Source organism: Puma concolor, chromosome D1, assembly GCF_028749965.1.
Source record: "Puma concolor isolate L17-30 chromosome D1, mPumCon1.1.hap2, whole genome shotgun sequence".
Classification (NCBI taxonomy): Eukaryota; Metazoa; Chordata; class Mammalia; order Carnivora; family Felidae; genus Puma; species Puma concolor.
In genome coordinates this window covers 11,331,640-11,349,582 of record NC_141676.1, presented here as the reverse complement: position 1 = coordinate 11,349,582, position 17,943 = coordinate 11,331,640, and the positions used below count along the sequence as shown (strand labels likewise).

The 17,943-nt window shown below is 40.1% G+C and overlaps 1 protein-coding gene, 1 long non-coding RNA gene and 1 other non-coding gene across 5 annotated transcripts in view; 1 reads left to right on the top strand and 2 right to left on the bottom strand.

The window, feature by feature from the left end:
* LOC147576441 (uncharacterized) overlaps window positions 1–8,388 on the top strand; it is a 34,552-nt gene extending 26,164 nt beyond the window's left edge. For 2 of the 3 annotated variants that reach the window (XR_015240805.1, XR_015240803.1), the window contains exons 5-6: window positions 7,504–7,663; window positions 7,971–8,388. This is a non-coding gene — a long non-coding RNA (uncharacterized LOC147576441). The remainder of the gene's footprint in view (window positions 1–7,503; window positions 7,664–7,970) is intronic. The other variant, XR_015240804.1, reaches the window with a different exon arrangement.
* Window positions 8,389–10,754: 2,366 nt separating this feature from the next.
* LOC112852210 (U6 spliceosomal RNA) lies at window positions 10,755–10,856 on the bottom strand. The gene has a single exon (XR_003222844.2). It is a non-coding gene; the product is annotated as a U6 spliceosomal RNA (small nuclear RNA).
* Window positions 10,857–15,329: 4,473 nt separating this feature from the next.
* On the bottom strand, window positions 15,330–16,637 carry OR10V1 (olfactory receptor family 10 subfamily V member 1). Its single transcript, XM_025915685.2, has one exon. The coding sequence runs from the start codon at window positions 16,635–16,637 to the stop codon at window positions 15,708–15,710; it is 930 nt and encodes a 309-aa protein (XP_025771470.1). The 3' UTR covers window positions 15,330–15,707.
* Window positions 16,638–17,943: the final 1,306 nt, after the last annotated feature.

Genomic DNA, 17,943 nt, shown 5'->3' with positions numbered 1-17,943 from the left:
CACATGTGGAACATATCTGAATATCACATCAGAGGCTTTGAAAATGGAACTGACATTGAAATCACAACATAAAAAGGGAGTGGTGGTTGTGGTAAAAGAGTTTCCAACACGTTGAATCCAACAACCAGAGAAATTACTGAGACCAGTGTTGATAGTAACCCTGTCAACTCTAGTATCCTATAGAGAACGAGGGTGGAGAATAGATGGTAAAGATTTGGGGACCACTGTGAAATGTTGATCCCTTCCCAACTGGACTACTTTCTAGAGCAGTGGATCTTAAGCTTTATTACGTATTGGAATCACATGGAAGGCTTGTTAAAAACTCAGATTGCTGGACCCCACCTTCTCCTACTTCTGGTTACCTAGATCTGGGGTAGGGCCTGAGAATCTGCCTTGGTAATGGGTTCGTAGATGCGGATGCTCCTGGTCCTGGGACCTGCACTTTGAGGCTCACTGTCATAAAGTAGCATGGCAGTGGAGCTAACTTGGTTTCAAGTGCATACGATTAATTGGAATAACTGAGAAGCTAGCCAGGATCCTCTGTGACTTCACATTTTTGTCTAGCAATTGTGTGTTAGCTCATTCTTTTTTCTTCTCTTTCTGTAGCAACTATTGTGTTAGCTATTAAAAAAAAAATACGTAATTTTCCTGGCCTCCAGGAACAACAAGAACTCCTCTTTATTTGCTTTGCCCTCCCTCTTCCTCTTTCCCTTTCTTCTCCTCCCTCTCTCCCTACTTTTGCTCCCTCCTTGTTTTGGCTACAATAACAAAACATGGTTGGAATTTTCATCAGAACAATGGGAATTCTCATCAGAATGATGACCCAGAATTTTTCCTTCAGTTGTTCCTCACAAGTTATTGCCACATTGGACACTGGATTCCATTGCTCATAGATACGCTAATGCCTTTTGGCTCATTTTGTCGTTGGCCACCTATTCCTGAGTTTTCCAGGTGAATAATGGATTTACCAATGGGATTCAATGCTTCATTTACAATCTTGGTGAACTGAACATGCAGGGTATATACATAAAGATAGAGCAATCTCTAGAAAATCAAACTAAAAGCCTTTTTATTTGCAATGAAGCCCACTGCCTTAACACTGGATGTTCCTACTGTAATTTTATGGTCTTTGGGATTTGCGCAGAAACAGACAGAACGCAAGAAAGGTAACAGAGTAACCAGTTTTACCAAGCCCTGGAAAAATAGGAAAGGATCTTTTTGAATGTCAGGAGAGAAAACAAAAACTGTATTTACAGTCTTTCTGATATCAAGAAATGAAGAATGAGTTTAATTCTTTTCATAATTTTCCTTTTTAGAAAAATATCCACAAAGAAAACGGTTCAGTCTCCCTATGTAAACAGCATCATACCACTATAACTGAATTTAATGATCCGAAGTAGTAGAGAAGCTTTATGTCCAAAAAAAAAAGTCCTTTATTTGTATTATTGAAAAACTGGAAATATCTAAAATGTTCAATTTTGGGGGGAATTGTTTGACTCTCTGTATTAAATAGCTATTGCTGGGGCACCTGGGTGGCGCAGTCGGTTAAGCGTCCGACTTCAGCCAGGTCACGATCTCGCGGTCCGTGAGTTCGAGCCCCGCGTCGGGCTCTGGGCTGATGGCTCAGAGCCTGGAGCCTGTTTCCGATTCTGTGTCTCCCTCTCTCTCTGCCCCTCCCCCGTTCATGCTCTGTCTCTCTCTGTCCCCAAAATAAATAAACGTTGAAAAAAAAAAATTTAAATAGCTATTGCTGCAAAAATGTTGTATAACAAATGAATCCCAAACCTAGTGACTTACAAGTTTTTAATTACTGTCTCGTAGTTTTACTTGTTTATACAGGGATTGTGTGTCAGATGTGACAGCTCTGCTTTGGGCTGCAGGTTGGCTAAGTGTGGATCCAGGCTTTAGACTGTGTTCAGGTCTGCCACACATGTCTTGTTTTGGGATTGAAGGGTCAACTGCTTCCTGGGGCATGCTGTTCCCACTGTGATACAGGAAGGTGAGGAGATTAGTCAAACTAGGCAGTCAGGTCTGAAATCTATGCACTATCATGCCCACTAAAATTTCATTGGTCAGAGAGAGTCATGTGACCAAGGCCAATGTCAATGGAGCCAGCCAATTTACTCTGCCACTGCAAGGTTATGTGGCAGAGGGAGAGAGCCAAGAATTGGAAACAACAGTCTGAACCTACCTCACTATTGCAGTCACATGATGAGATGTTTTTCTTTTTTAAAAAACTTGGTATTGTGGATAATGTCAAAATACCAAAGTATCTAGAACAGTACAGTGAACCCCCATGTATATCTGTTATTCAGCTTCAACAATTATTGACCTAGCTACCTTTCTTTCATTTATATTTCCATTCACCTTCTTGATTGGAATATTTTACCTCCTGGATATCATACACTTTAGGACCTATCTCTGAGATAATTTTTTAAAAAAACATAGCCACAATCCCTTGAACAAATAATTTTTAAGAACATGATAGAAATAAAAATCCTAGAAGAGAGCATAGGCAGTAATTTCTCTGACATTGGCTGTAGTTAGCATTTTTCTAGATATGTCTCCTAAGGCAAGGGAAACAAAGGCAAAAATAAACTATTGGGACTACATCAAAATAAAAAACTTTTCTGCACAGAAAAGGAAACAATCAACAAAACAAAAAGGCAACCTACTGAATGGGAGAAGATATTTGCAAATGACATATCCCATAAGGGGTTAGTATCCAAAATATAAAGAACTTATACAGCTCCACACACACACACACACACACACACACACACACACACACACACACACACACACAATTAAAAATGAGCAGAAGACATGAACAGACATTTCCCCAAAGAAAACATACAGACAGCCAAAAGACACATGAAAAGATGCTCAACATCACTCGTCATCAGGCAAATGCAAATCAAAACTGCAATGAGATATCACCTCACACCTGTCAGAATGGCTAAAATCAGAAATAAGAAACAAGTCTTGGCCAGGATGTAGAGAAAAAGGAACTCTTGTGTATCTTGGTGGGAATGCAAACTGGAGCAGCCACTCTGGAAAATCGCAGGGAAGTTCCTCAAAAAATTAAAAATAAAATTAACATATCATCCAGTAATTCCACTACTGGGTATTTACCCAAAGAATATGAAAAGACTAATTCAAAAAGATATATGCACCCCTATGTTTATTGAAGCATTATATACAATTGCCAAATTATGAAAGCAGCCTGAGTGTCCTTCAATAAATGAATGGATAAAGAAGATGTGGTGTATATACAATGGAATAGTACTCAGCCATAAAGAAGAATGAAATCTTGCCATTTGCAACAACATGAATGGATTGAGAGGGTATAATGCTAATTATAAGTCAGAGAAAGACAAATACCGTATGTTTTCACTTATATGTAGAATTTAAGAAACAAATGAACAAAGGAAAAAGACAAAAACAGTCTCCTAAATAAAAAAAAAGAACATGTTAGAATCTTATAAAAAATCTTATCAAAAACTATATCTACAAAAGGACATAGGAAATGAATATGACTTTTAGTGAAAAAAGATAATGTATAATTACAAATATGTTAAAGATATGCTGTACAAGAGACCAAATGGAAATTTAACAAAATGTTAATGACAGTTGTTGTTTAGTGCTGGGAATACAGTTGATTTTTTTAAAGAACATTTTATTTTTATCCATTTAAACACTGTCTGTAATAACTCTGGATGACTTTTATAATGACAATAAGGTCATACTTAAATTTAAGCATGAACTTCGGTTGCTGGGCAAGTCAGATGAACTTGTTTGGATATGCAGTCTTCCCTGATAGCCCTATTATTAGTTTACTGAAAAGGAAGCATAAAAAATTAAAAAGAGCAGCATGCTTGCCATCAGAAGACTGTGGGCAAATCACTCAAACTCTGGTGAGCTCTTCATTTGCCAAATGAAGGTAATATAATGACAAACTGGGAACATTTTGGTCTTGAGGATCAAGTACATGTAAAGATATTCTGTAAGTGGAAATTCACTATACAATTGAAAAATATTAGTGGTGCCTGAGTGACTCAGTCAGTTGAGCATCTGACTCTTGACTTTGGCTCAGGTCATGATCCCAGGGTTGTGGGGTCAAGCCCTGCTTCAGGGGCTGAGTGTGGAGCCTGCTTAAGATCCTCTCTCTCTCTCTCTCTCTCTCTCTCTTCCCGCCCTCTCCTCTCTTCCACTTATGCACACTTTCTCTCTCTCTCTAAAAGAAAAAAAAAAAAAGAAGAATATGATTATTTCTGAGACCAAATTCCTAGCTAGAACATGAAGGTTGATAACCATAATAGTGTGTTCTAGACAGCAGGCTGTGGGAAACTGTTGTATTCTTTTTTTTTTTTTAATGTTCATTTATTTTTGAGAGAGTGAGCATGAGCAGGGGAGGTACAGAGAGAGAGGGGAACAGAGGATCCAAAGCAGGCTTGACTTGGATCTGACAACAGAGAGCCTGATGTGAGACTTGAACTCACAAAGAACTGAGAACTGGGAGATCCTGACCTGAGCCAAGGTCAGACACTTGACTGACTGAGCCACCCAAGTGCCCCAGGAAATTTTGCATTCTTTAGTTCCATGTGGTCCGTCAGAAAGAGTACTTGGCTGAGAACTAGGTTGGTCTGGGTTCTAGGTCCGGTGTTTCCACTACTGGCGTGATAACCTTCCTAGTGTCCTTCCTACTTTTTTTTTTTTTTTTTTTTTCAAAAATTAGGAGGTTGTATTGGATGATCTTTAAGGGTCCTCAATATATCACAAATAATTGGTGGCAAAATGACTCATATAAAACTTTGGAACTGAAAAGTAATTTTTCACAGAAGGCATAATGCCTGCATTTGCTTGCAGTCATTAGGTTGATTTGTTTAACTGTCTCCCCAGGCGGATATTCTGTACTATGTACAGATTTGGTGAGAGGAAATGGACCCATTACAATGTGGAAGCCAAGGTTTCATAAAGCCAATGACAAAGTAGATCATGGAGTTTCCTATTTAGAGCCATGCAGTATATCCATACAGTTTAGTCTGGGAACTTTTATGTGCCTTCAGTGTGAGCTGGGCTTAATCAGAACATTTAAGTTGCAGTGGGCTGGACTTAATCAGAATATTTAAGCGCAAGTGTTGCTTCTGTCCCTTACTAGCTGGGTGACCAGGGCGAATGCCTTAACTGTCTTCATGCTCTATTTCTCAATCTCACAATTGTAGATTATGTCAGTTTAGTAGGGATTCTGTTAAAAGGATAAACATGGTAATATTCTTAGAATAGCTTTATACATGAAAAAGTGTTTTATACAGCAGGGACTCTGATGTTCAAATGGTAAGTCATCTGGAAGTATAGCATTGTCTGTTTTTACCCATCTTCATGAAGGAAACTGGTAAACAAAATAATCAAAGCCCATGGGTATTGAAAAAAAAAATAAGGGAAAAAAAGAAATAATTGGCTTTAAAACCTGGACAAGAACCAGAAATGGAAGTTGGAGTTTTGAATGTTGACACTTGGAGCAAGAGATTTGTCAGGAGACCAGGGCTTCAGCTTGGTTATTATCTGGTCCCCAGATTCAATACCCTGGGCCTTAATAAATGAAGTTAGGACCTTTAGGGATATGCATGTGGGCATGGTCGAATAATTCTCAAATGACACTGTGTGACCTTAAGGCATAATCATCACACTCAAGAATAAAGTTGAGTTTGGGTTAAATTAACTCTAGCAAAGAGAACTCAGATAATAACAGGAAAGAAAGACTCAGCACACATCTCAATAAAGGATACCAGTTCCCAAATACTGGGGTTTAGAGATATTTTCTTGTTTCGTGCATTGGCGCAACTCATGTTTCAGAATGCACAGTTTTAGTTTCTTTTTCCTCTTTCTCATGTCTTACAAAGCCATAGTATCTTGATTAATTTAATCTTCAGATTCTTGATACCTTGGAAAAATATATATGCTATCTTTCCTAATGGTAAAATAATTCTATTAGCTCCTCGTGGCAGTCCTGGTGTTCTTCTCCAGTTCTTATCCTAGGAAATTCTAGTTCACCTCCTCACATGCTCCAGTGCCACACCTGGGAAGGCTGGGTCCTTCACCCCAGGTTGTAATCCACTCCCCCCAAGTCCCTCACAGCACGTATATCACTGTTAGCCTTTGTTGCATCACATCGTGGTGGTTTGTTAGTATGTTTGCTGCCCCTTCTAGACTGTGAGCTACTTAGAGAGAACAACATGTCTTTTCCATCTTTAGGTTCCAAGATCTCATATACTCCCTGATGGTGGGTATGGGATGAAATTAGAAGAGAGGTGGGAGGTACTCGGTGCCTGAATTCCTGATGCAGATTTTGAACCACCTCTCTTTTCTGAATTGCATGTTTGTTTATTTTTAAATCTTTTTAAAATTTTTTGCAAATATCTTCTCAGTGTCTTTACACAGTAGATGTATGTTTAAAAGACTGAGCCAAGAAAAGTAAGTCTTATGATGATTATTCATTTCTTCTCTTTGCTTGCTTCCTATCTTTCTCCACTGCTCCATTCCTTCATTTCTCTCATCTTTCGTCTCCTATCTGTAGTAAATAAAAATATTCATAGTCTTAAAAACGCAGCAATGAATTATAATCTATTCCTGATTATATGCTGGCATAAATATGTAATATGTAAAATGGTACAAATATGTAAAATATGTAGACAAATTTCCCATACGATACAATTCCAAATAATTTATGTGGATACTCCCGCACAGTTGGGGGAGCATGACTCCCTACTCTTTACGTGTGGGCTGACTGTGGTGACTGCCTTCCAAAGAATACGGTATGGAAAGGGAGAACGGAGAGTAAGTTTATATTGGAGAAACCTGATCAATACTATCCCTGCCACGAGATGGAAGTCAACATCAATAGCGAAGTCACGTTGATAGTATGTACCCTTGATGTGATGTGATGAGAATGACACTTTGTGTCTTTCTTTAAAAAAACCCCATAACTCCTTGTCTAAGCATCAAATTCAGTTTGAAGGACATTCTACAAAATACCTGACCAGGACATCTCAAACTGCCATGGTTATCAAAAATAAGGAAAGTGTAAGAAACTCACAGCCAAGAAGGACCTAAAGAGACATGATGGTTGAATGTAGTATGCTATCCTTGATGGAATCCTTGAACAGAAAAAAGGACATGATGTTAAAGGAAAAATAAGGCAATCCGAATAAAGCATGAGCTTTAGTTAGTAATAAGGTGTCAATGTTGGTTATTGAGTTACGACAAATGTACTATAGTAATGTTAACAACAGGGGAAATTGAGTGCACACATTCAGTCTTACCTAATGTACATATTCCCCAGTTACTTCCTATTGTGTTACCATGGCTACTGCCTTCATAGCAATATCTGCAGTCTGTCATGATCTTTTTTGTTTACTGGCTGTCTCTCCCATTAGATTGTAAACTTCACGAGGGCAAAGATCTTCTCTGCTCACTCACTGTTGCATTCCCACTATGTTGCAGGTTGTCACACATAGCGGATGTTCAGTAAACAGCCATGGAATGAATGAAGGGAAGAATTATTGACAGGTCTTCCCAAGACTCGAAGGATCATTGCAACTGGAGCAGAACTAACTCATTACATTACATTATAAATCATACTTCATGCTTTCTCTAAAGAGAGGTAATAGGGGAAGCACCTTGATATCCAGGCTCCATTTCTCTCTCCCTCTCCCCATTTTCCTTTTTCCTTCCTGCTTGCTTGCTTTCTTTCTTTCCTTTGTTCTTTCTTTCTTTCTTTCTTTCTTTCTTTCTTTCTTTCTTTCCTTCTTTCTTTCTTTCTTTCTTTCTTTCTTTCTTTCTTTCTTTCTCTCTTTCTCTCTTTCTCTCTTTCTCTCTTTCTCTCTTTCTTTCTCTCTTTCTCTCTTTCTCTCTTTCTCTCTTTCTCTCTTTCTCTCTTTCTTTCTTTCTTTCTTTCTTTCTTTCTATAGAAAGAATAGCCTGGAGTTTCTTCTTGGAAGGTGGGTAAGTAAGGGTGCTGACATACATTTGTTCCTGCTGAAAGTTTGTCACTTCTTTTCATCTCTTAATTAAGTCAACTGGAAGAAATGCAAATGATCACAGACGTATACCAAAGGAGACTCAGACTTTCTTTACCCGAGAGGTCACTGAAGCAGAAGAACCTAACTACCAAGGTCAAAGAACGTCTTTGTGCACAGCTGGTGGCTTCCCCCTTCCTGGGATCCCTGAAAGCAAGGACAGGACACAGAGGCTGGGAAATCTGAAAAGTCAGTCATGAAAGAATAGTTGAATGGTAGGCTCTGGGTGTACTGTGTGATCCCACATGTTTCATGAAAAGCAGTGGTGGATGTCCTTAGTCATCCACTGAGGACAGTACTTTACATGGTCTGTGTTAGTCTGGAGTGTTTCTGTGCTTTGATTGGTGTGTTCAGTTTTTTCCAATAGGCTATTTACCCTGTAGTTCTCCATATAATTAAAACAAATGTTTATTTATTTATTTTTGAGAGAGAGAGAGAGAGAGAGAGCAGAGGAGAGGTAGAGAGAGAGGGAGACAGAGGATCCAAAGCTGCCTCCATGGTGTCAGTGCAGAGAGCCTGATTTAGGGCTTGAATTCGTGAACCTTGAGATCGTGACCTGAGCTGAAGTTGGACACTTAACTGACTGAGCCGCCCAGGTGCTCCTCCAGATAAATTTTTTTGAGTGTCACCCATTCACTGTGGCAAGTCTTGTGAGATATTAGAAGACATAAGGGGCATAGTGTCTGCCATCAATGAGGTCAGCATCTGACTTGGGAGATAAAACACAAGGACGTGAAATGTGAGGTCCAATGTGAGACTGACCTTTGAAAGGGATGTTATCATGAAGGAGGGAGGGACAAGAAGAGTCACATAAAGCTTCACAGTGGAGGCAAAGACTTAGCTGGCCCTGAAAGGATGACTGTAAATTAATGATTAATAAATTTATTCAATATTTTCAGGATTTCTAGGCACCAAGGGAACAGAGGTAGTTTCTTCCTCCAAAGAGGTCACAGTGTACTTGAGGAAGAGAAATAAGGGTGCTACGGGGTTACAGATGTTGTGATGGAGTTATACACAAGGTACAAAAAGAACGAGGGGGACAGTGTGGTCACTTGTCCTGGTGTGTGGGGTGGTGGTGGTCAGGAAAGCCATTTTAGGTGAAGTGTTGCTGAGCAGAACAGCTCAACACAAAACACATCTCTTTTATTTATTTATTTATTTAAAAAAAAATTTTTTTTTAACGTTTATTTATTTTTGAGACAGAGAGAGACAGAGCATGAACAGGGGAGGGGCAGAGAGAGGGAGACACAGAATCTGAAACAGGCTCCAGGCTCTGAGCTGTCAGCACAGAGCCCGACACGGGGCTCGAACTCACGGACTGTGAGATCGTGACCTGAGCTGAAGTCAGACGCTTAACCGACCGAGCCACCCAGGCGCCCCAAAACACATCTCTTTTAAAGATATGTCAGGGGTGTCTGGGTGGCTCAGTTGGTTGAGCATCTGACTTCGTCTCAGGCCATGATCTCATAGTTTGTGGGTTCAAGCCCCATATCGGACTCAGTGCTGACAGCTCAGAGCTTCAGATTCTGTGTCTCCCTCTCTCTGCCCCTTCCCCCCACCTCTCTCTCTCTCAAAAATAAATAAAACATAAAAAAAATTAAAAAGAATAAATAAAAGATATGTCCTAGAAAAGAATGGTGGTATACCACTTAGGTATTTTTTTTATGCTTATTTATTTATTTTGGGGAGAAAGCATGAGCAGGGGAGGGGCAGAGAGAGAGAGGGAGAGAGAGAATCCCAGGCAGGCTCCATACTATCCACACAGAGTCCGACTTGGGGCCTGATCTCACGAACCATGAGATCATGACTTGAGCTGAAATTAAGAGTTAGATGCTCAACCTACTGAGCCACCCAGGTGCTCCTGGGTTATTCAGTCTTAATTCATTTCTTAAGGGAGTGCATCTGATTGGTGGAAACTAAATACATCATCCTACGTTGCTAGAGAGTCTGGGAGTTTTTAGCTTTTTAGGTCCTGAACTATGTGAAGACTCACCAGATGGTGGTTGAAACAGACTGTGTGTATACCATGTTGCCACATTCTCCATTAGCTGCACACTGACTTTGAATAGCAAAGGCTTAGTACCATACACTGGTTAGGAGGGCTGTCTAACTGGACTGGCAAATTAAAGATCAGAAAGTTGTCCCACACTAGTCAAACACAAGATTCAAGTTTGTAGTTTATAATTAACACACACACACACACACACACACACACACACACACACACACACACACAACGTAGCCAGTTATCTGCTGTCCTACTGCTATCATGCTCATATCTTTTATCTTATTTTTTTTACATATTTATTTTTTATTGAGATATAATTGACATATAATGTCATATTAGTGTCAGGTGTACAACATAATTTTTGATGTTTGTATATATTGCAAAATGATCACCACAACAAGCCTAGTTAACATCCGTCACCATGGTTGCAATTTTTTTTCTTGGGATGGGACCTTTTCAGATCTTGTCTCTTAGCGACTATCAAATGTACAACACAGTATTGTTAACTATGGTCGCCACGTTGCACACTACATCCCCAAGATTTATTTATTTCATAAGTGGAAGTTTGTACCTTTTGACCCCCTTCACCCATTTTGCCCATCCCCATCCTCTACCTCTGGCAACAGCTAATATGTTCTCTGTATCTATGAGTTCAGTCTTTTATTTGTAAAACTCTGGAACTCTTCATGAATTTGCACACCATCCTTGTGCCGGCTCCTTGCCCATCTCAGTATTGTTCCATTTTAGCACACGTGCTGTGAAGCAAGCACTCATTTCTTTTAAATAACATGAAAGTCACATGGCAACGTCTGAGTTTTGAAACCACATTTGGGAGGGTGTGTTTCCCAAGTCAGAGGCCCACAGAATCCAAGCATTCAGACTTTCTGTCCTGCTTGGGAGAAGACAAGGGTTAACTGCTGTCCCATTTGGTCATGCCCACATTGTTCATTTTCACATGCTGATTGAGAAGCAGCTAAAAATCGATTACCATTGGGGTAGGAAAGTGGCCTGTCCAAAGTGAGCAGAAATGGCCTGAGTATTGATAGACATGAACAGAAAGTGGGAAAATTAAGGAATCAAAGTTAGTGCTTTGTAGATATCCTAGTATTAACTAGTTTAATCCTTTCATTTTCTAGATACTGAGACCAAAGCTTGCAGGATCAAAGTGACTTTCCCAGTTTATAGCTCCTAGAACCATGTCTCCATGTTTCCTGGATCTCAGTCCCATGATCCTCCTTCCAGAGAAGCATGGTAGATGATCTGGTGCCCCGTCCACTCCCTGCTGCCCGTTGTGATAACTCCTGACTCCTCTCATCTTTTCATGGCCCCACAGGTTCCTCAGATATCCTGCTTTCCTCTGTCAGCACTATCCCCATGTTTTTTAGTGTCTTGTGACTCAACTTTTCTTCATTACCCTCCTTCCTCTGTTCTGAACAGTGCAACACTGTAAAAGGATGACAAGAGAAATGAGGGTCTGTTTGGGATTTTCTTGCAGGTGTAATTGCAAAGGATGCCTGTCCATTTGGCTCTTTATTGGAATAAAGAGGATATGCATCAATACCATCCACTCTGCAGCAAGTGAAAGTTATAGATTCTCAAAATTTTCTATGAGTGATGAAAGTTTAAAAATACCCTTGCTAAAACTGGGTTAAATATAGCAAAATATATGATCTTCTTTTTTTTTTTTTAAGTTTATTTATTTATTTTGAGAGAGAGAGAGAGAGAGAGAGAGAGAGAGAGAGAGAGACAATCCCAAGCAGGCTCTGCACTGCCAACATAGAGCCCCATGCAGGGTTCAACTCATGAACTGTGAGATCATGTCCTGAGCCGAAATCAAGAGTCAGACGTTCAACTGACTGAGCCAATCAGGCGCCCCATGATCTTCTTTTAATAGGCAATAATAATTTCTACTTACTTCTCTCAGATGGGTATTTTGTAGTTCCCATTTTTATTTTTTATTATCTGCAAGTCTTAGGGAATGTAGGATTTATAGATATAGAATCAAATAAGGCATTCAAAAATAAGTATTAGCAATAAATTTTTCAAAAAAGTTTATAATAAGAATGTATAAGGGCATCTGGGTAGCTCAGTTGTCCAGCTCTTGATTTCAGCTCAGGTCATGATCTCATGGTCCATGGGACTGAGCTCTGCATTGGGCTCTGTGCTGACAGTGTGGAGCCTGCTTGGGATTCTCTCTCTCCCTCTCTCTCTCTCTGTCTCTTCCCTGCTTGTGTGTGCATTCTCTCTCTCTCTCTCTCTCTCTCTCTCTCTCTCAAAATAAACATAAAAAAAGAATGTGCATTTATCAGTAACATTTAAAAAAATCTGAAAACCATAGGGGCTCCTGGGTGGCTCAGTCAGTTAAGCGTCTGACTTCAGCTCAGGTCATGATCTCACAGTCCGTGAGTTCGAGCCCCACGTCAGGCTCTGTGCTGACAGCTCAGAGCCTGGAGCCTGCTTCAAATTCTGTGTCTCCCTCTCTCTCTGCCCCTCCCCTGCTCATGCTCTGTCTCTCTCTGTCTCAAAAATAAATAAAAATATTAAAAAAAAATCTGAAAACCAGAAAAAAAAGATCTCCAAAAGAAGTCCTGTTCAATTCCACAAATATTTATGGAGTACCATCACTGTGAAGGGAGCAGCGAAGGATACAAATGGTAGAAAAAGGCTAGAACACAATCCCTTTGTATAAAGAACATACAGTTTTTATGAGCGGTAACCACCCTCCCTAGACGTAATTTATCTCTTGATAGTAAATCGGCTGAGTCTAATAAATGCTATGCACTCTACTAGATGCTGGGAATTCAAGATTAAAGGTGTATTCTCCATCCCCAAGGCACTCACAACTACTGAAATGTTTCTTTTCCCATTCAGATGAAGCTACAGAAATAAAAAAATTTATAAACTACCAGTGGATTTCAAAACAATAAGATAACCATCTCATGCGAATCCCTAGTAAAATTCTGGAAATGCATGATTGATTAGATAATCTGTAGGCGTGAAAAGCCTGGTGATGTAAAGGCCCATATGCAGTGACCCAAGATAAATCATGCCAAATGCACTTCATTTTTAACATAAGGAGTCTAAACGTTTAGATTTATACCACTGCTGTAGTGTATTTTGATTGTATAAAGAGATTTGATAGGCTTCCCATGATATCTTTCTTGAAGATATAGTTTATTATAGACCAGATGGTGAATTGGTTATTTTTTTTAAGAATTTTTAAAAATTTTTAAAATTTATTTTGAGAGAGGGAGAAGAGTGTAAGTGGGGGAGGGGCAGAGAGCGGGAGAGAGAGAGAATCCCAAGCAGGCTGTGTGCTGTCAGTAGAGCCTGATGCAAGGCTTGATCTCAATCTGTGAGATCATGACCTGAGTCGAGATCAAGATCTGGACACTCAACCAACTGAGCCACACAGATGTCCCTGAATTGGTTATTTTTTGATGCAAAATATATCATTTCAAACTCAACGACTTAAAATTTATCAATCATTTTATTTGCCCATATTTCTGTGGGTCAGCATTTTAAGCAAGTTCAGGTGGGCAGTTCTTCTGGTGGGGTCCAATAACATGATTGCAGTCATCTGGTGGATCTAATGGGGTTGGTCTAGGGAACCTCCTTGGTGGCTTATCTCTGGGTGTCATCCTAGCCCTGACTTCTTCATGTGTCAGGTTCAGGGCAGAAAGGGAAGACAGACATCAAAGGGCAAGTGTAAACCTCTGTTTACAATATATTTGCTGATGTCCCATTGGCTAAAGCAAGTCACATAGCCATAGGGGCACGAGGGCCTCTCAGGGGCATGGATTCAGGGAGGGGAGATCCACTAGGAGGGTCATAACTGTAACAATGTGCCACTGATGGTATTAACTGAGCATATTTCTATCCAGTTGGACAACAATTCCCAAAGAGGAGGACTATCATAGGTGCTTATTTATCATGTTCTATTCTAGATATTGGTTAATGATTTCGACAAAGGAAATGAAATATAATTGTAATTTTGACCATGACATAAAACTAGATGAATAATATAATTCCTGAAGATAACTTTGGTAGTTTGGATCTCTTGGACTAAACCAATAAAAAAATCAATATATTAGTGTTAAATGAGAAGTCCTACACATATGTTAGTAAAATAAATTGTGGTCAGGCAGTATTGAAAGGCATATGAAACAATATGGAGATTTTATCTGATACCAAATTTATGAGAGGTTACAGTGATCAAGAGCAATTGATAGAAGCATAGTTCACAGGTCATGGAAAATAACAGTTCCGCAGAACAAAATATTCTCAGTGGATTGTGTTCATTTCTGGGTGAAAATTTGTAGAAGGACATGGAACGAGGGAAAATTAGAAGGTGACTGGTGTGAGAGCATACAAATATGATCTCCTGGAGAGAAAACTGATGGAGTATTTGCTCTACAGAGAAGAGAGCTAAAGACTTAAAAGAAGACACAAAATCCATCCTAATACTTAGAAGAACTGTCAAGGAGAAGAAAGCTCTAGAGGGTAAAAACAGGATCAGTGGGAGGAAGTTGTTTGTAGATGGACTTTAGCTCAAACGAATGTGTGGTACTGTAACAAACAAGTTGTCCAACAAGAATGTGGTGTCTTACAAGTTGATGATCTCTCTCCTTGGAAGCTCAAGCAGAGTCTGGAACACTGAGATGCTATAGAAGGGATTCTGGTGGAGTCCGAGATTCAACGAGGCTCACTCTCTCCCTTTCCCATATTTTCACTTATTAAATTAAATAGCATTTTCCTTCATTACTATCCTTTTTATTGCTGGGGTGCTCTTTAAAAGTTATGAGAGTTATGAGTTTTCTTTTTGGTTAATACAACAAAACCATATTAAAAAAAAAAGTCCCCCTTCCTTTGGCCAACTGCAAAACCTCCTCTTTTTCTTTTCTTTTCTTTTTTCTTTTCTTTTCTTTTCTTTTTTCTTCTCTTTTCTTTTCTTTTCTTTTTTTTTTTTTTTTGGCATTCAGGGCCTGCTTGGCCAATATTGTGTGAAGATAGCTTAGTCTTTAGATTTCTATTAACAATTTTTTTTAATTTTTAATTTTTTAGAGAGAGAGAGAGAGTAGAAGCAGGGGAAAGGAGCAGAGGGAGAAAGAGAGAATCTGAAGCAGGCTCTATGCTCAGCATGGAGCCCGATGCAGGGCTCAATCCCATGACCCTGGGATCATGACCTGAGCTGAAGTCGAGAGTCAGAGGCTCAACCAACTGAGCCACTCAGCCAGGCAGCCTGTCTTTAGCTTTTTTAAATACTTGTGTTCTCATCCTGGGTATGTCTTTTGTTAGCCATTTTGGTTTCCTTTTCTAAAAAAATGAGGACAGTGGTACTTACTATGGGCTAAGTGAGATAACCCATGTAAAGTGCCTAGTATATAAAGTCCAATAAATGTTGATGTTCCTCCATCAATGCCCAGGACATGCTGCCCTCCATGACATAGCTTTATTTCAATTACACAGTAGTATTCTCCTCTGGTGATCCTAGAATAGTGGGCCATATCTTAGTTTGCGAGGACATTCTTGGCTCATGCATGCTGTCACAGCATAATTATTAATAGCATCCCGTTTTGCCCTCAAGTGTCCAATTTTGACAAGTCATGGGATCATCCTACCTAGAACTTCCTCAGGGTCTTCTGTAGGGCATCTTTCAGTTCCTTGTTCCGCATACTGTAGATCAAAGGGTTTAAAATGGGAGTGATGAAGGTGTAGACCACGGACACCACCCGGCCCATCTCAGGAGAGTAGCTGGAACTGGGAGACAAGTATATAAAGCTGGTGCAGCCATACTGCAGGAGGACCACTAAGATGTGCGAGGAGCAGGTGGAGAAGGCTCGGTGGCGCCCTTCCGTTGACCGGATCCGTAAAATGGCTGCCACGATGAAGACGTAGGAGATGGAGATTAATGAGAATGGGACGCTTAGGACGATGAAGCTGACGATGTACAGGGCAGTCTTGTGAATGTGTGTGTCCGCACAGGCCAGGCGCATGACAGCAGGCATGTCACAGTAGAAGTGGTAGATCTCATTGTTGTTGCAGAATGGGAGACGAAAGATCAAAATAGTCAGTGGCAGCGACAGCAGGAACCCCAGCACCAGGGACCCTACCACCAGCTCCACACACAAGGGCCAGCTCATGACGTGGGTGTATCGTAGAGGGTAACAGATTGCTGCAAACCGGTCATAAGCCATGACCGCAAGCAGGACACAATCAGCTCCACCCAGGAAGACAAAGAAAAACATTTGGGTCCCACAGCCAGGGATGGAAACAGGAGTCCTGCCCATTGAAAGAAGGTTCGCCAAGGCCAGTGGGGCAATGGAAGATGTATAGAAGATTTCCAGAACTGCCAGGTTCGCCAGGAAAAAGTACATGGGGATGTGGAGGGAGTGGTTGATCTGGACAATGACTGCAATTGTGGTGTTTCCGCTGAGGCTGATCAGGTACATCGTCAGGAAGGCCACAAAAATCCCTACTTGTACCTTAGGGTCAGCTGAGAATGGACGAAAGAAGAATTGTATCTTTGCAGTTTTATTTATTTCTTCCATGGGTAGTGTGCTGGATCTAGATAAAGGAAAGATGACATGTGTCTCTAGGTACCTCACATTTAATGTGACGCAGTCACATTCCCTTGTTTAATGTTAGAGCACTTTCTGAGGTACCTCAGTGGTTAGGGGCACCCTTTCATTTCAGAGCAAATCGTGGAATATTATAATTTACACATATGCCACTCCTCTCATTTCCTCCTCTACCCTGAAGAGGAGGACTGAGAGATCCTCCATGGTGGCGATTTTGATGCTCTTTGCTTTGATTCTGGTGCCTAGCACCATGCCTGATACAGGAAGCTTTCCAAGAAGTATTTACTGAATGAATGAACGAGTCAAGTCAGCTTAAAGTTCAAAGTTACAAAATGGATAAAATAGGGTATTATCTCATCATGGGAAACTCAAAGCAAAAATGTTTTAGGAAAGTTTAATTGGATGTAGGTTATAATTTAAAGAGAATTGTGGTCCTGGTGTGCTGTGATATTACAGCACACACTGTAATTTAGCTCGACACCTAGAAACATTGATTCAGGCTGCTTTCTCTCCTTTATTCAATTTGTTCCTAAATGCTGATAGTTTGTCCTTCAAAAATTTCTGATATCTATTGCTTTGTGCCCCAGTCATTTCTATCCATTGTTATCTCACATTTGGGTTCCTGTGATGGCCTCCTATCTAATCTCCCATTTTCCTTATCATCCATTCTGTTCTCCATTATCACATTATCCATCTACTTAGTCATTTTCAGTGCCTTCCCATTGCCTAAATGACCTTCATGCTCCTCTGCTGATGATTCCAGTGTCTCTTGGACTTAACTGTTTTAGGCTAATCCCACCATGGCCTCAATTATCCCTGTCATGTACTATGGAGTCTACTCATTGGCCTCTTCTCCATCATTCTTCTTTGTGCTTCACATACTTCTATTCTCCTTCCAGTTAGAAATCTCATCATCTCTCTTTTGCCTAATCCAAATCCTGTTCAACTTTCAAATTCTAAGTCATGTTCTTCTTTTCATGGTCTTCCTAGGTCACTCCAGTTAAAAAAAAAATCCCTCTCTCCTTTCCCTGAAATTCTATGTTTCTCTGAGTGTTATGATTTTAGTGCTAGTACACTGTCTTTTATTATATCCTATTCCAAATTATACTCTATGTTCCCTGAGGACAGAGGATGCGTCTTATGACAAATTGTCATTTATTCCATGTTAAGTGGTAGGCATGGTGGAAAATGATTTCGGTGTATTAGTTCACTTAGTCCACAAAGCCATTTTAAGAGGACTGTACTATTATCATCCCATTTTACAGATGAAGACAGA

Coding starts and splice junctions, on each gene's coding strand:
- OR10V1 (XM_025915685.2), bottom strand. CDS start 16,637: ATGGAAGAAATAAATAAAACTGCAAAGATACAATTCTTCTTTCGTCCA.